Source organism: Protopterus annectens, chromosome 13.part0 (genome assembly GCF_019279795.1).
Source record: "Protopterus annectens isolate FY-2018-M chromosome 13.part0, PAN1.0, whole genome shotgun sequence".
Classification (NCBI taxonomy): domain Eukaryota; kingdom Metazoa; phylum Chordata; order Ceratodontiformes; family Protopteridae; genus Protopterus; species Protopterus annectens.
Window position 1 is genome coordinate 860,422,537 of NC_056747.1, and position 24,471 is coordinate 860,447,007.

The 24,471-nt window shown below is 41.1% G+C and overlaps 1 protein-coding gene across 1 annotated transcript in view; it reads right to left on the reverse strand.

The window, feature by feature from the left end:
• The window catches only part of SYNRG (synergin gamma), a gene marked incomplete in the record, with an annotated part of 2,786,306 nt that overhangs the window by 95,903 nt on the left and 2,665,932 nt on the right, over positions 1-24,471 (reverse strand). The window contains 1 exon segment of the mRNA XM_044054902.1: positions 6,710-6,820. Within this exon segment, the coding sequence (XP_043910837.1) occupies positions 6,710-6,820 (111 nt within the window).

Here is a 24,471-nt window from a genome sequence, read left to right on the forward strand (position 1 = left end):
AGGGAAGTCACTGGGACTGTTTCCTGCATGGTTGCGATTTGTCTTCTCCAACTTTGGAGGTAGAAGCCCCCCATTGCTTTGAGCGGTATGAACCTTGCACCTGGGGTCTGCCTCTAGGGCGTCTGGATTTGCCCCTTTGAGGTCTGTCTGACACAGGAAAGGACCAATTCTTTGTTGGCCAGTGTCAACTAAACCTAGGTGGCTGTACTTGTAAAAAATCTTTGACCGTTTGCATAGATTTAGCTTTGTCCTCCATTTTCTTTAACACCTCTTCTGCCTTACCACCAAACAAAGTATCATGCTGTAAAGGTGCATCTAATAATTAACATGTTCAGGCAGATTTTGTTCCTTTAACCAAGCATGCCTCCTAATTAAAGAACCTGTAACTGCGGCCCTGCAGGAGGCCTCTAAAGAATCAAAACCACATTGCAAAGTATGCTTTCCAACTTGTTCAGCTGCATGCAATAAATCCTGCATTTCCTTGTTTTCTGCACATTCAGAGTTTAACAACATTTTCTGTTTAAGCAATGCCATGACATGTTGCTGATATTTGAGCATATGAAACTGACAGTTTAAGGCCCTTATAGCCAAGGTAGCAGATGTGTAAACCTTTTTTCCCCATCTATCCAGTGCCCTAGAATCTCTGTCAGAGGGGGTAGGGTTTTTGCAGCAGAAGCCTTAACTCCTTTGGGACCCTGAGAAATAGTTTCTGGGTCTGCAGCAGGGTTTTTAAAAAGGAATTTATGAGATTCAGGAACCCTGTAACATCTGACAGGCTTAACAGGAGCTGGAGGTAAGGAGTCAGGGGTAAGACTAGACTCCGAAAACACATCATCTACAATGTCTAACACAGGTGGGATGGCTAGTGGCTTGTGTTGAGGTAGTAAAAGGAAATCCCTGAGCCTCTTTTTAAATTCTAAAAAATCTTGGCTCTCCCAGTGGAAATGCTCCCTCATGGTATGTAAGGTTTCCCCAAAAGAATAGTCCTCTGGAGGAGAAGCTGAAGGTATATATTCCTCAGCATCAGAATCCTCACGGGGGGAAAAGAATATTCCTGATCAGAAGAGGAATCAGAAGAAATGGAAACCTGATCTGAAGATTCATAGTCAGTTTCTTGCCTAGGCCTCTTATCAGGAGGGGGATGGGAACCCCTGATCAAGGTAATCAAGTCTTCGGCCATTTTGAGCATCTGTTTTTTGGGCATAGAGGCCTGACCACATGGCTCTTGAGTTTGTTTCTTTGCTTTGGAAGGTGCTTTAGTATTTGCCTTTGAAGCTGAAGTCGGTTTGATGTAAAGATGTTTAGGTCTGAATACACCCTCAGAAGCCGATGCCTGCTCAGCGGCTCCAGACCCATCTGAAGGTATAATATCCGAGGCTCCAATACCTTGAGTTTCCAGCGGCATAGCTGACTCCACATGGGAGTCGGTAGCGGCCTGCGACTCTAAAGTAGCGGGCGTCAGGGGCTGCGAAAGTGCCTCACTGAGGACCGGCAAACCAGCGACTGGCTTAGGAGAAGCTTTGTCGTCGGTTTTGGGCCTCGGTTATCTATCTCTTTCCTTTTCTTTGCATTTTTTGTGAACTCTGGTATTCGGATGGCTATCCGATGACATTTCTGGATAATTAAACTGGCATCCAAAATAGTTTAAAGCAAAATCATACCGACGCTTAATAGTGCGTTGGTTAAATCTAGCACAAAACCGATAACCAGAAACTTTGTGATCAGGGCCTAGGCAAAGAATACAGTAATAATGAAAATCCTTATGAGGTATTTGCTTCCCACAAGAAATAAAATTATTAACTTTTTCTGACATCGGTCTGGAGCAAGAAAAAAGTTTCCCCAATGGGGTACTTAGCTTTATTGAAGACTTCAGATCTGAAACTCGAACACGAAAATCTCAGGAGTCGGCTGACCGGCACTTGCGAATTGCTTCTGCTTCGGGCACCGCGCGGCAAGAAAGACTGGGGAAAAGGGCGTTGGCTGCTTCTTTTATACCCCTGATGACCTGACTTCAGGGAAGGGGCGACAGCAGCCGACGCAGGACCCAAGACTTTGGAATTCAGGCCGGCTGAGGGCAACCTGCCAGCAGGATTATCCAACTGTAATGACTGCAACAGTGAAACATGAAGAACCTCTTTTCTGGTATTTTTTTTGTAAGGAAAAAAAATTTGAATAACCGAGACAGACAGCCTGACATCCCTGGCCAATGTCAAAAGTGAAGAAACCACACAGTCAATTTCAGCATTTTTAGGTCTCAGACAGGCTAACTAGACAGATGATACAGAGGGTCTGGATGAGGGTCTAACACCCAGGGTAAATGTATTAGATGAGGCCAGAGAAAGGGGAACCAAACATGCCAGGGCCAAAAGGGAGCAATGAGGATAACGTTGGCCTTGTATCTTCTGACTTTCTGAAGAAACTTTGTTATTGAAAGGGTGGAAAAATCATAAAGGAGGCCAGGGGTAGTTGTGGACTAGAATGTCCCTAAGTGTCTATCTCTCTGGAGGGATCAGGGTAAATTAATTGCTGCACTTGTTTAAATATGAAGTAAAAAGACTGCAGAGAGCTTAGCCCCAGTCACTGAAAATCATCATTGCCAGTGCCTGATTGAGGGACAACTTGTGGGGGCAGTAGAACAGATCTGCTCAGTCTGTCCACCAGAACACTGGAAGTCCCTCGGATCTGACAAGGCCAAATCTGAAATGTGAAGGAAACCATTGAGGGTTGAAGTTAAAAATGCTTTCAGCTCCGACACAGGTGCTCTACACAGCAGACTCATGTCTGTGGACTTCAGATCCAACAATCAGATCAGAACAGGAGAAACCAGTGGAGGGGCAGTATGGGCTGTACCTGCAGCTGCCGAAGGGGTCAGTGCCAGGATGATTCCCAAATGAATCTGTGTTTGAAGGAACTTCCACATCATCTTACCGACACTGGTTTCCAAATTACTTCTAGACAAATGAAAGGACCTGAAGGATGAAGCCACTGAAGATGAATGAGAAGAACGCTTCTTTGCAGGAACCAGGAATAAGGCCTCAAACTCACCAGTCCTAGTGAGAACCATTCAGAAGAGACAGTGATCAAATTTGATGGAATTCTGGAATTGAATGCTTGAGTGTCTTCGAAGCTGGACCAGAAAGCTCTGATGGCTCTGGAGAACTTTTTATGGACTTTTCTGACTTCTTTTCCTGTTCTTTTTCTCTTTCTCTGCCGGATTCCTTGGGCTTTTCTCTTTTTTTCTCTTTCCCTCTAGCCATTTTACTTGCTCCATCTTCTTTGTTGAAGGAGAAGAAACCTCTGGGGCAGGAGTGGCTGAACAACCTGCTTAGGTGGAAAGAAGGCCCTTTAATACAAGCTTATCTTGGCATCCTTGAAGTACCCTAGCCCTGAAAGAAGCACGTCTCTGTCACATTTGTGTGTGAGATCCCTAGGCAGTACCTGCATAGTGAATGTGGATCCTGTGGCAGAATCTTATGGCCATAGGCAGAGCATTTTTTAAATCCAGTTGTATTGTCCGAAATTTTGGTAGGCGAAAACCGTCAGCAAAAGTTAACAACTTACAGCTACAATACAAAAAAAAAAATAAAAAAATAGCAAAGGAAAAAAACCTCAAACTATCACAATGACAATTAGTTAAGAAGAGCCAAAGTACAGGGAAAACCTAGTTTAAAAGTTAAGAATAATAGAAAAATACAAGCAAGGTATACATTTTTTTTTTTGTTGGAACAGGGAAAGGATGTGTCAAAGCAGGAGGTAATAAAGGTAGAGAAAGATAAAAATTAGCCTGCAAATTGCTAACAGCACTTATGGATCATGTGGTAGTTTGGGGACCAGAGGTAATTATGGGGTGGGGAGGAGTCAGAGTCCTAGATCCAAACTCATGAAAAAGAACAATGGTCAGATCCTAAGCTCCTCTTTTAACATTGAAATCACCCACTGTTCTGCAATGAAGAGTGCTGGCTCAACTACATGACTTTTGACAGGTTTGTATAACACAATAACAGCCAACTGGCATCATGGTATATGAACCAATCAACTATCCTCTTCTGAGACAAAGGGAGCCAATGACAAATACCACAATTCATTCAATCATGGATGGGCAATAGCTTTCACCCAACTGCAATGCCTTCATAAAGGTACTGCAGGGCACAGGAAGATCACCTTTCTTTACCTAGCACAAGGAGGATATTCGTCGTGTTTGCGGTTGGATTGTTTGTGGAGTGAAGGAACTGGATTCATCTTTTGTGAGACAAGTGCAGAATCAGACAACAACTGAACAACCAGGCAGCACCAAATGGGAGTCGAAGTCTGCAGCATGTCAGGAACAGAGTTCAGGCATCCTAAAACCAACCATATCAAAAGGCTGAGATTTGTTTCTGTCTGTTGTCTGACTTTGGTTGGAAGGAATGGCCCTGGTGGTGCTGTTGCTGAGCTGCTGACTGCAGTTGCTTCCTGGAAGTCTCATCCTAACCTTAGATTCCCGATTCCTGAATTTTATTGTGGATTGTGCTACAGCTGCTTTGTTTTCTGTACTGGACAGAGGTAAGTAGCTAAATGTGTACACTGTATTTTTCAGACAGGAATAGGGCTTGCAGTTGTTGTTGTTGTTGCATCTTTCGGCTTTTCCTGGTTAGGGGTCGCCACAGCGGAACTCCGGTCCGCTAATGACTGGCAGTAGATTTTTACATGCCGAGTTGCCAGCCCTGACGCACAACCTTCAACGAAGGTACACCTATTCACGCATGTCTCCAGCAGTATTTAGTTACTTCATGTTTTCTTTTATTTGTGTATTGTCTTGTCCCTACATTTGAGTCCACTGTTAGCTCTGTCCCTCTTACTCCCTCCTAAGATTGGTGTTTTTTGGAGTAAAGGTGGTAAAGTAGAACTTAGTTTCAAAAAATGTTTAATTTACTTTCTCTTGTTCTGTCAATGTCACAAGTTAATAACAGTACAAGTGTCTCGGTCCCTGCTTATTTCTGGATTTGTCCCTGATTTGTGAGACTGTTTAGTTCAGGAAGGAGTATACGGCTTGCAAAAGTTAGGGCTTGGCATTTGTGTATTGACTAACCTCTGCTTTGAACTATGAAAAGTTACCTCTGCCCCTTTAACTCTCTCCTAAAACTGGTGTAGAAAAGGTGGTGGATTACAACCTTCTTGTTTCAGAAAATGCGCATTAATTCACTTTCTCTTATTCAGTCAATGTCTCAAGTTAATAATAAGTGTCTCTATCCCTGATTTGTTGAGAGCTAATAATGCATTTTATATGGCAGCTCATGGGTCGAATACTGTTGTAACTCTTGTTTTTTGTTAATTCAGCTATTCTTATTTTTTTTAAGATACACTCACTGTATAGTTCAGGCAGGAATAATCAATGTTAGCCATTTGTGTATCGACTAGTCCCTGCTTTTGATTCCAAAAGGTTAGCTCTGTTCCTTTTACTTCCTCCTACAACTGGTGATTTTTTGTTTGGAGAAAATGTGGTGAATTATACCCATGTTGTTTCACAAGATGTTTATAAATTCAACCATCTTATTCCGTCAGTGTCTCAGGTTAATAGTAATATTCTTTTTTGTGTATTTACTAGACCCTACTTTTGACTCCAGTGTTGGCTCTGCCCTTTTTGCTACCTCTTAAAATGGATTTTTTTGAGAAAAAGTAGTGAATTATACCTTGCTGTTTCAGAAAATGTTTATTAATTCAGTCTCTTAACTCCATCAATGTCTCAGATTAACAGTAATATTTTAAGTGTCTCTGACTCTCTGTTACTAAGACTTTAATTAGTCTTGTCAGAGCTACTTATTTAATGACCCTGAAACATAGGTTGCTGTAAGATGTAATCAATAGCTACAATGCAGTTAGTAATGCCTCATGGCGAGATGCTGCTAAGAAAGCCACAGCAGAGTACAGTAAATGTGCATCTGAAGCATCTAAAGTATGATAGGATGCTGTTTGTTCATGCACTTAGTGTATATATGGAATCAGTTGTGTGATATGTAACAGATCATCTGTTTAGAAAATGTAGTAAATTTAGCAAGTGGTATTAATGAGCATGGGATTTTAGTTTTGATTCTGTACAGAAGTGCTGTTTCATATTTACTTATGGTGTGGTTATAGTTGTGTAGATTATTAAATACAGTTTGGATTTGACTCACAAGTAGGTCCTATTTTACAAATGTTCAACCAGGCAATGGCGCACTTTCATGCAGTGCAAAAATAAGGTGTTCCAACATTTTGACTGTCACACATTGCTAGGATTTATGTTCCACACTGGCCTCTTAAGAAGTTGAGACCTATGGTCAGATCCAATTGGTTCAGATATCCCAATGGTTGAATCAGACAAAAAAGACAACACCTGATAGTAAATCTGCAACAGTCTGATGAACCTTTCTAATCCCAAGTCTATAATTAAAATGAAAATGATGCAAACTTCACAATGAATGTCAGTGGATCCCAAAGTACAAATTCTGCTTCCATAAAATACTGGAAGCTGCTTTAAAAAAAAGCTAAATGTAGGAGTTAACGACTATGACTAATTAAGAATACTAAAGAATACTAAAACTGCTCTACTTATTTTCTCCAGTTAACATTTAAAAATATGCTATATACACATATTCCAAGAAGGTCATATAAAAAAATAGTGCATTTAAGTAATAAAGCAAGCAGAAATGCATCCACAAAGAAAATGCAAGCACCACCAGTGTGCACATACCTTGCTTCTGGACTCAACGTTTAGTAAACACACACCACAGGCCAGTTCTTTTGCATTCTTAATTCCTGGACGCAACATGCACGTTGAGAAATCTAAGGAGCTGTCATCCGGCTACCGTAGAAATGTAATAAAAAATAGTTGGAATTTAGCACTGATATACTTACTGATTCAGTCAACTCTGCTTTTATGTACATACGATAAAAGAGAGTACAGCTATGCAAGTTAGTACTCACCACAGCAACAGATCTTTGAGGAGAAGACACAGCAGTATGATACATGGGGTTTGATTCAATGAAGTTAATCACCATACACCCTGCTTTTTCAGCAGTCAGTAGTACCCCTCTCTCATGAGATCATGTCTGTCTCATGCTGATATTTATACTGACTAGGAAAAATCCTAAACAAAACTGCCAACTATACCACACCATTTTCAGTTGGCCTAGTAAGAAGCTAAATTAACCACATCAACAGTCTAAACATAGAACACTAAATATTGGGAATGTACACAAAATATATCAACAAATAAAACTAGAAGTTAAGGAAGCATCCCTAAGAAAGTGGGAAGTGGAAGAACATCTGCACAACTGCAGGAATCTCTCAACTGAAGAGCTACTGTTTGTGTAAGCATGTCATATAACTGCAGTGACACACTTCAACGCAGACTCTTGCAACAGTAGAACAAATGAGCTGGATACTAGGCATTATTCTTATGCTGCTTCTAGGATGGCAAACAAATTATATAGCAGGCTCCCCTATAGGACAACCCCCCCCAATCCAGCCTTGTTTCAAAAGCATGCAAATAAGCTCAAATTCTTTGTGAATATGTGGACCATATTCATCTAGGTTGTACCTACACACACACATATATATATATATATATATATATATATACATATATATATATATATATATCTACACACACACACACACACACACACACACACACACAGTGTGTGTGTGTGTGTGTGTGTGTGTGTGTGTGTGTGTAGATATATATATATACATATAGTGAGCAGAAATGTGTTGAAAATATGAAGACAGCAGTTGTTTTCTTGGTGATCTCTGGTCTCTTGTAGTACAGAACAGTTCAACTATTTATACTTGCAACTATGAAGAACTACACACTGTCCAGGTCAAATGTGTGTTCCAACTATTTATTAGAAAAACATCAAGTTAAGCGCTTTCGTCCCCTCAAGGACTTCTTCAGGTTCATATCAGTTTGAGGCCTCTGCTGTAGACTGTTCTTCCAACTTGTAACATTTTGTGCAGGTGTGGATAGTAGACTGGATGACAGCTTTGAAAATTATCTGAACAGAAATATTTCTAAAGTGAGTTGTTGATGGCCTAGTGGAATGTGCTCCAGCAGTACTTTGCTAGAGTTTGTGGTTCTTTACATACACAGCCAACCACATTGGCAAAGTCTGTTTAGTTAATGGCAGGTTTTCTTTTACTTTTTTGAGAGAAAAATAACTGATATGGTCTTTCTGAATTCATGTGTCCTTTTCATATAATACTCAAGCAGTCTGTTGAAGTCTATCATATGGAAAAAAAATACTCTCCATTTTGGTACTTTGGATAAAACAGTGGCAATTAGATGGACTGATTCAAAGTCATTGTAGATATGAACTTTGGCATGAAGAAAGGATTAGTTTTTAAGGTATCCTTTTATTGTGGATGACTGCAAAGGATGGCTTACATAAGAGGTTTTGTAACTTCGGAATTTTTCTTCCTGACAGAACATGTACTACATAACTGTTTTTCATGAATGATACTTTATCTATGAAATTTGCAGGGTCAAAAGAAGGAAGAGTAATCTTTTCCAGCATAAACTTAAAGTCCTATGTCCTACGGCAGATTTTATAGGGCACCTTTAGAAAGCCCTTGACTAATCAGTATGCTACAATACATGGACAGGCTGGGATAAGAAAGTTAACTGCTGAAACATGCATTTTGATGAATTACTATGCCAAGTTAGAAAAGAATACATGGTTTAAAGGACCACTATGGGAAAAAAACGAGAAAAATATATATATTCATCTTACTGTGAATGTCTAAACTGTCCAAACCTCCCAGCACTGCAATAAAGTACAGCTGTGTAAGAACTTACCATAACAGTAGATGTGTGATTGATCACTGTTACAGTATTAACAACAGTTATGATATCCTGCCAGGGAAGACCATACATCTGTCCAAGGTATCAAAGCCTGGGTGTCATCGTCTTGCTCTGTACATCCGATGCACGACCTAAGCACACCAAGGCTATAAGGTACATAAGGGACATATAGCCACAAAGTACCTCAGGACTTTCCTACCCCAGACCCAAAATTCAGGAAAACAACAAAGGCAAAAAATCACCCAGAAATACAGGTCAAACAAATTAGGGAGAACAGGATACCACCTCAGCACAAACCAAAAAAAGGACAAAAGGGGGAAGGATGCAATACAGCAACAGTGATTATTCAGACATCTACAGTTATGATAAATATTTACAAAACTGTACTATGTCCTTCCTGTGATGCAGTATTAGCAACGGTTGGGAACAGTCTCAAAGCTTTCTAAGGTTCTGTGGAGAAGAAACGATGTACAAACTGGAAGTCCATGTTTCCTTGCAAGATGGATCAGATAAATCCATCTGTAGACCTAGAAATGGCATTAATCTTGTAATACTTTGTAAAGATATACACAGATGACCAAGTAGTAGCCTCTAAGATAGATAGATATGGAATCAACACTCTTGAAAAAAGGCATCAGCAAAGGCAACAGCTCTAGTAGAATGGGCTTTGGTCAAACCTGTATTATCTTTGCTATGAAAGAGTTAACAAAAAGAAATGGTAGAGGAGAGCTAGTTGGAAACAGTTTGCTTTGAAAGACGAATACCCAACTTTTTATCCTGAAAGGAAATGAAAAGAAAAACTGGTCAGACTTTGATTTTGTCAAGGTAAAACCTCAGTTGCCTATGGACTAAAAATTACAGAATTCTCTTTCCTTTGTTTTGAGGGGAAGGAAAAAAAGGTAGGGAGACTAACAGTTTGGTTCAAAGACATCTCACTGATGTCTTAAGGCATAAAAGAAGAGTTAATCCTGAGAGTAACCCTATCTTGATGAAAAGCCAAAAAGGTTGGAGAAACCATGAGAGCTTGTGGCTCAGAAACCTTTTTAGCAGAAGTTAAGGCCACTAACAGGACTGTCTTTCAGATGAAAAACTTTATGGAAACAGAAGAGGCAGGTTCAAAATGGGGGAACAGTCAATTCTTCCAAAACATACTTCAAGTCCCAAGGTGGAGGAATGGATTTTTTTAAGGGGCCTGAGGTGAGGGACAACTTTAAAAATGGCCTGACCTCAAAAAAATGATGAAAAACATGGCTCTAAAGGGAAGTAGACAGAAATAGCTGACAAATGGGCTTTTATATAGGAATATGCCAACCCATAACTAATTCACAGAAGATAGAACAATATGAATACCAACTTGATAAGGTTCCTTATTCTTCTTGTGCCACCATACAGAAAATCTCTTCCATTTAGAAACATAAGACTTTTCTTAAAGCAGATTTTCTAGCTTCCTGTAATTCCTGTAGCACATCCTTTGAAAATTGAACCCAATCATCCAAAGGGTTAGAGTCAGTCTGAAGATTTAGATGTTTAAGAGCCCTTTTTTGCTGCACGACCAAGTCCTTCCTGTAATGTAAGCTGTGGTGACTGACCTGTGCCAAATGAAAGACATGGGGGGAACTGATGGTGTCTGAGCCAAAAGGGAGTCACCACCTTATTGACTTGTCTTTTTTAACTTTCAGGAAAATACTGGCAATCAGAGGAAGGGAAAGCATACAGGACTCTTCCCTTCCAGGAAAAAGACATGGCATCCATTTTCCAAGTTTCTGGGCATGGAATTTTCTGTCTAGAGGCAGAGATCTATCTAAGGAGTACTCCATTGATGAATAATCTAAAGGAAAACCTCTCTGTTCAGCATCTATTTGTGAGAGTGCGTTGAACCCACTCAAAGAATCTGCCACCGAATTGTCCTGCAAAGGAATGCAAACTGCCCAAGGAAACATTGTGTTGTATATCTATGTCCCAAGCAGTCATTGCTAACCTGCAAAGTCGATGAGATTGCATCCAACCTAACTGTGAACATCCAAATTGAGCCCTAGGGACCAAAGCTAAAATTACTGCTTTAATTTCCCTGATATTTATGTGGTCCTTCTTGTCCTTCAGGGACCATACATGCTGAACCTTTACATTCGCATTCACGGAGGCTCCCTAGCCTAGGTCTGAAGAATCTGTAAAAAGGTCTTGGTAGGGAGGATGAACAAAAGATAGACTCCCTGAGTTGAGAGATACTTGAGTGATTCACCAATGAATTTTTTATGACTGGCAAGAGAGGAACTGGAAAGTTTAGGGGGTGACAATGCTCCATGCAAATTGATTTTTGATACCACTAAATTGAATCTTCCTAATATGGAGTTATGCTCAAGGAATCATATGAACGGTAGAGGGCATAAACCACAGGGATCTCAAGATCTCTCTTGCTGAGTTGCTTTGAAATGTTTGCATGGGTATTTTTATACCCCAAGCAGATTCCAAAGAATTTTTTCTCAGGTAGATTGCAAATGTTGGAGGTGTGATGGGTAAGAAAGAGGTAATTGAGAACATATTTTTTGTAAGTGTAATACGCTGGCAGACTTTAAAAATTCACTGCACACTACTCAGTCAGAAATACTGGGTGAGCAAACCAGTGTAACTAAGGAACTTATTTCTGGGTTGTGGTACAGAATCAGAATTGCCTAGACATAGTATGGCCTTGCGGAGTTTAATTCTGGTGAATGCCAAAAAAATAAATGACTAGAAAATGGAAATCAAAGTCTAAACCGACTGTACTAGAAACAGTCGACCACAGTAACAGAAATAAAACAACTGGAATTGGGATCTTTAGGAAAGAGTTAACAGTATATTGCACAGAAATAATGGGAATTGTGGGAACAATACATGTAGAATAATGTTTTAGAGGAGGAAGGAGGTTTAAGGGAAGGCAGGAAATGAATGAGCTATGTAATATGCTTGTCTGACATTAACTGGATAGATTATAAATTATTTATAAGGTTTGCAATTGAAAATATGTCAATATGGTTTGTTCTCATTTATGTAAATGTACGATTGCTTATGTTATGAGAGGTAATTTAATAACGATATTTCTTGCTTAAAAAATTCTCTTGCTGAGGTCACACCTAAGGGAAGGAGAGACTGAAAAATAATCCTTTTGGAAGCTTACTATTTCACGAGGAAAGAAAAAGCACAGTTGTGTATCTACCATAAATGTAGATGTTCGAGTGCATTCACTGTTGCAGTCATTACACTTGGGTTATCCTGCTGGCAGGCTACCCGCAGTCAGCCTGAATTCCAAAGCCCTGGTCCGGCGTCAGTTGCTGTCGCCTCTTCCCTGATGTCAGCGCGCCAGGGATATAAAAGATGCAGCCGACGCCATTTTCTTCAGCTTTTCTTGCCCCAGATGTCAGGTGCCCCCAAAAGGGTAGGCTGTAAAAATTATGATCTTAAAAAAGCATGCACATAACCTTCATCTACAAGAAATACACCACATAGGTTGTATAGAATAGAGAGGTACAGATAAGTCCCAGCAAAGAAAAAGGGGGATGGTGGGAGGGTAACCTGGACTGCAACAGTGAATACACTCGAACATCTGCATTTATGGTAGGTACACAACTGTACTATGTTCATCGTGTTTCACTGTTGCAGTCATTACACTTGGGATGAATCCCAAAGCTGAGGTTGGGTGGCTGGGCCTAAATAGAGTTTGGAGTGGCTATGAGGCCTTGCAGAACTGCAGTGGCAAAGCCTGCTCTGGATTTAGAGTAGAGAGGTAAATGGTAGTGCTTTGTAAAAGTGTGCACTGAAGTCCATGTTGCAGCCTCCAAAATATCCTTGGTTGGTACTCCTCTGAGGAAGGCTGCTGAAGTGGCTGCTGCTTTGGTAGAATGTGGCCTAATGCCCTTGGGCACTCATTTGCCATGTTGTGAATAGCAGAAACGAATGCAGTGGCCTATCCATTTTGAAATAGTCTGCTTTGAAATGGCCTTTCCTTGGGAACCTGCAGCATATGCCACTAAGAGTTGCTCAGTCTTTCTGAAGGCTTTAGTCTTGTCCAAGTAAAAGCGTAGCTGTCTGTGCATGTCCAAAGTATGCAGAAGTCTCTCCCCCTTATTCTGTGGGTTTGGATAAAAGGTAGGCAAATGTATGGTTTGGTTAAGAGCCACGCTGGACACTACCTTAGGCATAAATGTTGGGTTTGCCCTTAGAGAAACCCTGTGCTGATGGAAAATAATAAAAGGTTCCACAGACATTAGTGCCTGTAACTCTGAGACTCTTCTTGCTGAAGTTATTGCTAGGAGAAGAGCGGTTTTCCATGACAAGTATTTTATCTCTGCTGTATTGGCTGGTTCAAAAGGAGGCAGTGTAAGTTTTTCCAAGACAAAATTGAGGTCCCATGTAGGTATTGGAGCTCTCCTTGGAGGTCTTATGTTTTTGGCCCCTCTAAGAAACTGTCTTAGCAGTGGACGAGAAAAAATAGGTGGGTCCGTATTGTAATAAGCTGAAATGGCAGAGGCATGGATCTTAATTGATGAGAAGGATAGGCCTTTGTCCAGCATCTCAGTTAGGTATTGCAAAATATGAGGAATATTTGGTACAAGTGAGTCAATTCCCTGCGCTTGGTTCCAAGCACAGAATTTCTTCCATTTTTCTGCATAAGATTTTCTGGTGCTGGGCCTCCTGGCCTCCAAAATTAACATCCATAACTGCTTTAGAGAGAGGTGTGTTCTGAATGATTACATTATCCGCCATGCAGCCAGATTTAGGGTTCTGAGTTGGCTGTGCAGGATCTGATTGTTCTGTTGGGTCAGCAAATGAGGTATTAGAGGCAATGTCCAGGCTGGGCCTTGAGACAAGCTCTTTAGGATTGGGTACCAGTGCTGGTGTGGCCAGTCTGGGGCAATCAGTATAATTTTTGACTTCTCTTGTCTGACCTTTAGGAGTACCTTGGAGAGGAGAGGCAGAAGAAGGAAAGCATATACTGTAAGGGCTTTCCAGCTGAATGAAAGGACATCCACTTTCCATGCTTGCTTGTGATAAGTCCGAGTGCAGAATCTCTGTAGCTGACAGTTGTGAGGGGAGGCGAATAGATCTATGTCTGGGCATCCCCATTTCCCTGTTATCATGTTGAAGATTTGTGGATCTAGTTTCCACTCGTGAGGATCCATGAGGTTTCTGCTTAGTTCGTCTGCCAAAGTATTTGTCTTTCCTGGCATGAATTGTGCTTGCAGACGTACTTGATAAGTGAATGCTGTGTTCAACAAAGTCATGGCTTGCCTGCAGAGGGGTTAGGAATGTGTGCCCCCTTGCTTGTTTATGTACCACATGACTGTAGTATTGTCCGTCTTTATCAGTAATTGTCCTGGATGAAGTAGGTCCTTGAAGGTTGTCAGGGCATTTTGTACAGCTAGCATCTCTTTTTGATTGATATGAAGATGCATTTGGTTTGTGGGCCATGTGCCCTGAATACATTTTCCTGCCATGTGCGCCCCCCGGCATAATCTGATGCATCTGTTGTTAGTGTCTGCCTGGCAGTGGGTAAGGTGAATGGCTGTCCCTTGTTGTGATGACAGGCCTGCGCCCACCATTGAAATTCCTGTTGCAGGCAGGGAATGAGAGTAATTACTGTTTCCAGGCTGTGGCAATGTTGAGTCCAAACACTTTTTAGATACCATTGTAGTTTCCTCATATGCAGTCTTGCATATGGAATTAGTAGGATGCAGGATGCCATGTAGCCCAGAGCCTGCAGAATTTTTCTTGCAGATAACTGGGTCTTTGTTGCCATGTCTTTGAAGTAAAAAGTCAGATGCCTTTGTTTGACTGGCGTGAGATAAGCCATCTGGGCAGTTGTATTTAAGCTTGCAACCAAGAATATTATCTCTTGAGAGGGTACTAGTTTTGATTTCTTTTTGTTTACTGTGTACTCTAGGCAAATTAGTAATCTTTTTACAAACGCCAGATGCTGTAGTAGAATAGCTTTGTTCTTTGCTTGAATAAGGCAGTCGTCCAAGTAGGGATATATTTGAATTCCTCTTTGTCTGCAAAACGCAATTACTGGTGCCAGGCATTTTGTGAAAACCCTGGGCGCAGTAGATAAGCCAAAGGGCAGTGCAGACAATTGGTAGTGCATTGAGTCAGCTATGAATCTGAGGTATCTTCTGCAAGATTGTCTGATTGGGACATGCAGGTATGCCTCTTTGAGGTCCAAAGTTACAAGCCAAGCCTTCTTGTCCAGCATGGGCAGAAGCTGCTGCAGAGTCAACATTTTGAATTTTGGGACGTCCAGAAAAGTATTTAGAATAGACAGGTCCAGAATTGGTCTCCAGGCTTTGTCCTCTCTTGGTACTAAGAAAAGTCTTGAGTAAAATCCTTGTCCGTGCTCTTGTTGTGGCATTGGCTGAATAGCCCCCATGTCCATGAGAGATGAAACTTGTTTTTGTGCCTACTGCCACTGATTGTGTGGCATGTCTGGCATACCTTTTGCCTTTGGAAGGGTGTGAAAGTGGAACCTGTAGCCCTGAGAGACTATATTTAAGACCCATTTGTCCTGGGTGATCTTGTGCCAGTTTTGTGAAAAAAGCGCTAGCTTTCCCCCTAAGGGTGCTGCCAAAAAATAAGTGCTTGGCATTGGCAGAAGGAAGTCATTGGGACTGTTTTCTATTAGGCTGTGATTTGTCTTCTCCGCTTTTGGAGGTAGAAGCCCCCCATTGTTTGGGCCTGTATGAGCCCTGAGGCTGCTGTCTGCCTTTAGGGCATCTGAATCTGCCTCTTTGTGGTCTGTCTGACACTGGAAAGGACCAATTCTTAGAGGCCAGTTCCTGCTAAATCTGGGTGCTTTATCCTCCATTTTCTTCAACACCTCTTCTGCCTTAGCACCAAACAAAGTATCATGCTGTAATGGAGCATCCAATGATTTTGCTTTAACATGATCAGGCAGATTCTGTTCCTTTAACCAAGCATGCCTTCTAATAACAGAACCCGTAACAGCGGCCCTGCATGAGGCCTCCAGTGAATCATAGCCACATTGCAAAGTATGTTTTCCCACTTGTTCAGCTGCATGCAATAAATCCTGCAAATCTTTGTTCCCAGAACATTCAGAATTTGTCAACATTTTTTGTTTTAACAGACATTAAGTATTGCAAATATTTGAGCATATGAAACTGACAATTTAAAGCCCTTACAGCCAAGGTAGCAGAAGTGTAAACTTTTTTCCCCCATCTGTCCAAAGCCCTAGAATCTCTATCTGAGGGGTCAGGGTTTTTGGCAGAAGCAGCCTTGACCCCTTTGGGACCCTGTGAGATAATTTCTGGGTCAGCAGAAGGGCTTTTGTAAAGAAATTTATGGGAGTCTGGGACCCTGTAGTAACTGTCTGGCTTAACAGGGGCAGGAGGTAAAGAGTCTGGAGACAGGCCGGACTCTGAAAAAACATCATCTACTATGTCTAGAACAGGGGGAATTGCAAGAGGTCTGTGCTGAGGAAGTAAAAGAAAGTCTCTAAGTCTTTTCTTAGAATCGGAATAATCCTGGCTCTCCCAATGGAAATGCTCCCTCATGGTATGCAGGGTTTCCCCAAATTAATAGTCCTCAGGAGGACAAGCTGAATGAATAGAATCTTCAGCATCAGAATCCTCATAGGGAGGAACAGAATATCCCTGATCAGAAGAGGAATTAGAGGAAATGGAAACCTGATCAGCGGAATCATATTCAGTGTCTTGCCTAGGCCTCTTATCAGGAGGGGGATGGGAACCCCTGATCAAAGTAATTAGGTCTTCGACCATTTTGAGCATCTGTTTCTTAGGCATAAAAGTCTGTCCTGGAGAATGCTGTACTGGTTTCCTTGTCTTTAAAACTGTTTTAGACTTTGTCTTGGATGCTAAAGTAGGCTTTATATAAAGTTGTGTAGGTCTGAAGACACCCTCAGAAGCCGATGCCTGCTCAGCGGCTCCGGACCCATCTGAGGGATTAATTTCCGAAGGGCCAATACCTTGAGTATCCAGAGGCCTAGCTGTCTCCACGTGGGAGTCGGAGGCGGCCTGTGGCTCTGAGGTAGTGGGAGTCAGGGGCTGCGAAAGTGCCTCACTGAGCATCAGCGAACCGGCGACTGGCCTAGAAGAGGCTTTGCCGTCGGTTTTGGACCTCGGATGCTTGTCCTTGTCTTTATCCTTGCGTTTTTTATGAATTCCGGTTGTCGGTTGTTCCGATGGCATTATGTAGTTAAACCTTCTGCAAAATAATGAAAAGCAAAATCGTACCGATGCTTAATAGTGTGTTGGTTAAATCTAGCACAAAACCGACAACTAGCAACGTCGTGGTCAGGGCCTAGGCAAGGAATACAGTAATAGTGGAAATCCTTATGAGGTATTTGTTTCCCACAAGAAATACAATTGTTAACTTTTTCTGGCATCGGTCTGGAGCAAGAAAAAAGTTTCCCCAACTTTATTGAAGACTTCGGATCTGAAATTCGATTTCGAAAATCTCAGGAGTCGGCTGACCGGCACTTGCGAACTGCTTTTGCTTTGGGCACCGCGCGGCAAGAAAGACTGAAGAAAATGGCGTCAGCTGCATCTTTTATACCCCTGGTGCGCTGACATCAGGGAAGAGGCGACAGCAACCGACGCCGGACCAGGACTTTGGAATTCAGGCCGACTACGGGTAGCCTGCCAGCAGGATAACCCAAGTGTAATGACTGCAACAGTGAAACACAATGAACATCTTGTCATTGACAGGGAAACAGAAACACTAGATCCTGGGAGGGAATCAGATTACATTTTTTGATGAATTCCAGAGCTAGATGATGATTCATTGTAAAGTCAACGTCTAGAAGGAGCTTTTCTCTTTTAGGAGTCTAAAGTAATAAATTGTTGAAATAAGGGAAGATCTGAACTCCTTTAAGTCTGCAGAAAGCAACAAACAGGGCTAGATACTTTGTGAAACTCTTGGTCCATACAGTGCTCAAAGGAAAAAGCAGAGAATTAAAAATGATATTCCAAAATAGAGAACATTAAAAACATCCTGGATGAGAATATGTACATATGTGCATTTTAATACCAAGGTCACCAAAAAGGCTTGGGAAAAATCATAAATTACAGAGTGAGCATTTTGAATTTTTGGACTCTCAGAAAACAAATTGAAAAGTAACAAATCCAAAATAGGTCTCCATGTTCCCTCTTTTTGGCAACTAGAAGAGCCTTGAATAAAAATGTGGTCCATCTGATCAGTTCTATAGTGCTCTGGAGAAATAACCCATTTAAAAGGCTGGAATTAAATGGAGCTGATTTGAAGGGAGAGGAGAAATCCCTGCTTGAAAATGTAGAGAAAGCAAACATTTTGTAACCATTTTGAATGACAGAAAGAACCATATGATCTGTGTCTGATTTCTAAGCTAGGAGGGGCAAGGAAAGTTTAATAGAGGGATTAAGGATAGGATAAAGTGGGGTGAGGGGTAGGAGAGAAAGGAGAACAGTCACCAAGAGAATGGTTTGTCAAGAAACTGGGGTCTAGACCCCTTGAATTCTAGCTTAGATTTTCCCTGGCATCTAGTTTTGAGTGGCCTTTTGAACTTTATGGAAGAAAGGGCCAGCTTTTGCAGGTTAGTTCCTCTGAAGTCTAGGAAAATGAGAGAGAAAAATCTGTTTAAATTCGTTCATTATTTTACCACTCTCTTGAAAGTTATTAAAATGTTAGCAGCAGCTAGAACAGATAGAGAATCCCTATCTAAAGGAGCATCCAAGAGTTTAGATTTAATACCCCCAATTAGAGAATGAAGTGTAAGCCAAATGAAGCTCCCTAGAACACAGCCAGTAGCAGCCACTTTGGAGGAAGTATCAGCAGCATCACAGCTAGATGTAATAGAATGCTTTACAACTTGGGAAGAAGCACTGAGCAAAGAAATAGCAGAAGACTTCTTATCAGACTCAGACATATTAGACAACAGCTTTTCCAAACCCCTCAAGAGAGATAATAAATATCTGGTCGTGTGTATGGTAATTTACAATATGAAAGGCCAGAGTGGAAGAGGTGTATATTTTCTTTCCACATCTATCCATAGACCTACTATCTTTATTTTTTGAAAGGACACTGGAACAAGTGCATAGTAGGTTTATCAGATTCCAGAGAAATGTCTGCAGCGTCCGATGATGGGTTCTTATACAAAACCATACGAGTGTCTGGTACCTTTTAGGGGGTTTATATCATATGAGCAAATCGCACATATTGCGAACACTCATAATACTGAACGTACTGGACCTCGAAGTGGTTTTTCTGAGATTGCGGTACAGTGAAGAATGGGATATTTGCCCTTTCAGAATTGGAATATATATTTAGCGGGGGTGAGGGGGCACAGCCCCCCACAATAGGAAGTTTGAAATCCAGTACTTTCAATATTATGAGCGTTCACAATTTGTGCGATTCGCTCATATGATATAGACCCCCTTTTAGGATCCATTACGCTTCTTAGAGGCTGAAGGTTGGATCTCAGGATTCACAGAAACTGTGAGAAAAGTATCTTGCAAAGCTTCCAGAACTAGAGGAACAACAGAGGATTTAGGAACCCCCATAAACACCAAATCATAGTATCTCTTCTGTATATCAGACATCTGCTTACTCGTCCAATTGAAAATACTGTCATCTTACACTCTGTATCCAACAAGAGAAGCTCCTCCAAAGGGGAATCACAGGACACAGTGTCCTCTTCCTCATACTCACACCCCACAGGGGAATGTTTTTGAGAAGAGTAAGCAAAAGAATCCCCGTTAGAGATTGACTCGTCTTCCTCAGAAATAAATCATCCCTTGTTTCTTTTGAGGAGAAATAGTGGAAGGAGGTGGAGCATAAGAAAAGAACAGAACTGTGAAGACTTCAGTAATACCACAGCCTTGTACAGACCTTGGGAAAATTCATACCATTCCTTCTGAGGGTCTCTGATGACTGGGGAAGAGGGAAAGCTATGCCTCATCTTCTGCTTTTTCTTAGCTGGAATAGAGTTTGGATGTAATACAGAGGCTCAAAACCCTGACACACCTCTATGCGGGAACCTGGTATTTCCTCTCAAACCAGAATCTGAGGAATGCAGTTGGGTCCCTCAGAAATAATCAGCCTTGGTTCCCACTTTATGGCTAATGCAGCTGTATGATCGAATGGTGTGGGATGTGCTAAGGAGCCACGCCATGTCTGCCTCCACTACGAGTCTTGACAGAGGGAGCAGCCAATGCATCCAGACGTTTCAAGGACTCATCAAGACACAACAAAGACATCCAGGTCCGACTGGACAGCCAATGCATCTGATTTAAATGTTTTAGCTTCTTTCCCAGTTGATGCTGGATGTCTGAGCCAGAAGGGTCCATCTCCACTTTCACACACGAGCTCTTTAAGTTTTTGGTATTCTAAATAAATCTCGAGAGAGAGAACAAATAGCTAACAGTCTTGGGTATGAAAGGTTGGCAAAGGGAGCAATTTTAATAGTCGTGTTTGCCTCCTTGGCAAAACAGATATTTATTGTGACTGCCTCTATCTGCCTCCCATGATCACATTTTCCCTTCTTAGTTAACATGAAAAAGGTTAATATTTTGTTAAAAATATCAAAAAGAGAAGATTTCCCCGATGGGAATACTTATCTTTCCAAGGCAACTGGAACTGGCAACAGCTGTTATGTCTGTCAGGCTGACAAAGGAGCACAGATTTAGTGTTCAGGCTGTCATCAAGAAAGTTCTGAGGTACCTTGTGCATGTATGCCCTTGCATTCCTTGTAGCTTTGGCATGCTTAGTTTGTATGTTGGATGTACTGTGTAAGAGGAAGATGCCTAGGCTTTTGTATCTTGGCTGGCCATAAGGCTATTCCTGATAGGATATCCCAACTGCTGGTAATACTCTAACACTGATCACAGGAAGGACATACACTTACTATTAATTTAACTTTTTCATAATCCTGAAAACCCTCATCAGGGCAGACATGCTAATGAGATCTTGTTTTCCTGGAAAGGTCTTTCTTTCCCATTATGCAGTGTAAGGGCACAACCTATGAGACTACAATGTTCTACACTAGGGGTGTTGCCAGATCAATATCCTATGCCTTTAGAATGGAAATAGTGATTAATACTTTCAAGTGTGAAAATCCTTAGTAAAAACATCCGTGACTTTTTTTGTAGTGACTATCATACATATGTTTCCCACTTGCTACACCATCTGTAAAAAGTTCTTCAAAAATAAATAAGTGAGCTAACTTACTCTTTTTAAAATGTGATAAGTTATGAGAGTTTCAGTCCTACCTTTCTTCCCTGAATTAGCAAGAGTTACATTTCTTTGCTTCCAAAGCTGAGCTTCATTAGTAAAGATGCTCTCAGTGGTTTCAGACTTATTCATCTTCAGGCTATAAAATGTTTAACAGGTTTATGGCCCTAGGAAATGGAAAGAATGCAGCTTTTTATGACAATACAGAAATTAAGAGTTGTGAATTTTGAGTCTGAATAAGGTTTATGACCTTAGTGGGTGTGGAGTACAAAGGCAGCTACAAGTACTTTGCTGCATTTGTTTTTCTAAGCAAAGTGCTTTCAGATGTGATGGGAATTGTGAGGCAACAGCAAAGTAGGTGAACTCATAACGAAAGTATAATGACATTTTCAAGCCTCTTTATTTAGTGCACTGAGAAAGCAGACTAGTATATAAATGCCACATGCTTTTTTATATGTGAAAGTATGGGACTCATCCTCTAGGCATGGAAATATATTCTGAGGAAAAGGAAATTTTCATTTAGGGCATTGTTGTCCTTTGAAGTCTCTGGATAGAAATCCTGAGCAGCCTGTGATTATAACTATGAGATGCAGCTGAGCAGTGTGGGGTTTATCTGAGTATTTGTAGGATATGGCTATTACCCAAGACAACAGTATACATTTACTGAATGCCCTTAGTGTTTTAATGGGTACTAGTAGGGGTGGGGGGATCAAACTCCAGACTGTTAATGCCACTGCACACTCAAAAACTGATGGCAGCAGTGTGGGAGTTATAACCCGTAACCCCTATCTGGTGCACTGATGTTGACTGAATGCTATGTCTTATAGCCACATAGCAGAATGTTAATGCTTAACATCAAACCAGGAAAGGAAACTCAGCCCTGTTTGGTAATACACATCATTACTGAAAGCACTGGTATTTAAGTGGTCTGGAAGAAAGTTGTCCTAAATGGCTAAAACCCAACATAATACATTCATTCTTTCAAGCTGATGTGAAGACACTTTTATTATTGAGACCAGCTAACATGAACTGGGATCCAAACATATAATATGCATTCTACTGACAAATGTTTTATCCCGATGGACTCAAAATGGATATGTCTATAAAGGGACTACTTCAATCTGTTTACCATAGGAATTCTGTTTTCACATTGTGTGAAACATTAATCAATGTCTCTACAAGATACATTGACTGATTCAAGAGATTTCTGATATGTCACTTATGTATTTCTCAAGAATAGTCTTATTAGCGGAACAGACAAATGTAAGATGATACATAACCAATTCGATTTTAGGAGCTGTTTTGTCCTAATGGACTGTTTCAAAGAAAAGTGCATTAAGACACTGAAAAAATCTATCATCTTGTTGTGGATTGGTAACATTTTTTTAAGTACGGAATCTATGAGTGTTCCCTAATAAAAGGGTCTAGCTCTTAAAGGAGTCAGAAATGTTTTGTAATTTAAAAATAAGCAACAAAAAATGACAGATCCCACAAAACGTTTATTAAATACTCTGGCTCCTCAGTAAAACCTTCAGAGGAATGCACATACACAATAAAACAACAAAGAAAATACATATCTTAAATAGCAACTGAATTACCAAATTAATTATTCAATTAAATATGTCCAATTACATTCCATATTCAAATCTCCTGGTGCCAAAGTAGCACATTTTAAAATACAAACAAACATTGTTGTTGTTCTTCTTCTTTCGGCTTTTCCCAGTTAGGGGTCGCCACAGCGGAACTCAGGACCGCTAATGATTGGCAGTCGATTTTTATGGTGCCGAGGTGCCAGCCCGACACCCAACCTTCAACGAAGGCACGCCCATTCACGCATGTCTTTTGAACGCCACTCGACCGCGGGGAGGACATGCAGACTCCACACAGAAGGCGCTCCAGCTGAGAAACAAACGGGAGAACCTCTTGCTGTGAGGCGACAACACTACCGTTGCACCGCCGCAGCTGTTTACATAAAAGTATACCTTTGATGTTTCAATCTTCTCCAAAAGGTAGATGAATTTTTTGCTTCACATGGATGGGGAGCCTATTCCAGAGGATGGGAATTCTGTGAGAAACATATCTGTATCTCCAGCATATTCTATTTATGTTGCAAGCAATGTGCAAGTCTTTGAGTCTAGTCGTTCTGATGGTGTTTGTTTTGTGGATGTGCAAATGGTTCATCAAAACAGGATCCAGGGATGTCTTGTATGCCAGACAAAGATCACCTGTCAGAAGTCTGTATGATACCAAGTAAGGAGACAGGACTTTGAGATGATCAGCATAGGAAATCATACTTACTCCCTGTATTCTTTTTGTAAGGAACCTTTGTGGACATTCTAGTTGCTGCATGTGACTGGTCACATACATACCGAAGAGGGCATTATACTCTATGATGAGTCTGATAAGGGTCGAGTACGGTGGTATGATGACTACTCTGGTCCTAGATGCTATGCCCTTGCTTATAAGTTCAGCAGCATAGAAGGAATTTCTTACTACGCTGGACACAAGTTGTTCAAAGGCTAGGTTATCGTTTACATGACTCCCAAATCATTCAAGAGATATCCTAGAATGTTATCAGAGCCTATTGAGGCTGTGTTCTTGGCTTCAATGAATTCAGACAGTACATGCTCCTTTGTTATAGTTGAAGGAGTTATGTTTGAGGGTATTTTCTGGAGAATGGTTGGGGGTTAGAAGGGTCTAAAGCTGGAAATAAATTTGTCCACTAACAGGTTAGCTGTACTGCCAAGCTGAATGAATACGGCACCATTAACCACCAGTTCAGCACTTTGCTGTGTGCTGCCCCTGAGGTTTCTGACATAGCTGCAGAAGGCCTTATGGTTATCTTTCACCTGGGAGGCTATCTAAACCTCAGAGTTGGGTTTGCTTGACCTAATTATCCCTCTTAGTTGCCTATTTAGTTTGATGAGATAGTTTTAATCTTTATGGGAATTACCCTTCCAGATTTTTGCCATAAGTGTTACTCTTTTGTTGTATATCCTGTTTAATTTGGGATGCCATCAGGGTGATTTGTTTCTGGGGCAAGTTCATGGGCTTACTTCTGGTAGGTACAGTAGCCTTTACACAGCCATGACATGGCTGTATAGAGTTTCTGGCAATTCAGCATTGACTGCTGTGTTTTCGTGGCTTGGAGGGACACTGAATTTTGACAAACCATCACTTATTTAAAGGTAATTTGCCTTTGAATAATTCCTATTACTGGTTTTAATGAGATTATGGAGTTGATTTTGATTAAGGAGACAGCTTTATGGTCAGACCTTACAAGGGAGGACGAGACATTGGGGGGCAGCGTTTCTTTATATTTGTGAGCATGAGGTTCAGTATGTTGGAACCTTTAGTGGGTGTATTCACTATTTGATCAAGGGTGTTTGTATTTAAGAAGTCCAGTAATCTCTGTGCCTGTAGATTTGAGGAAGTG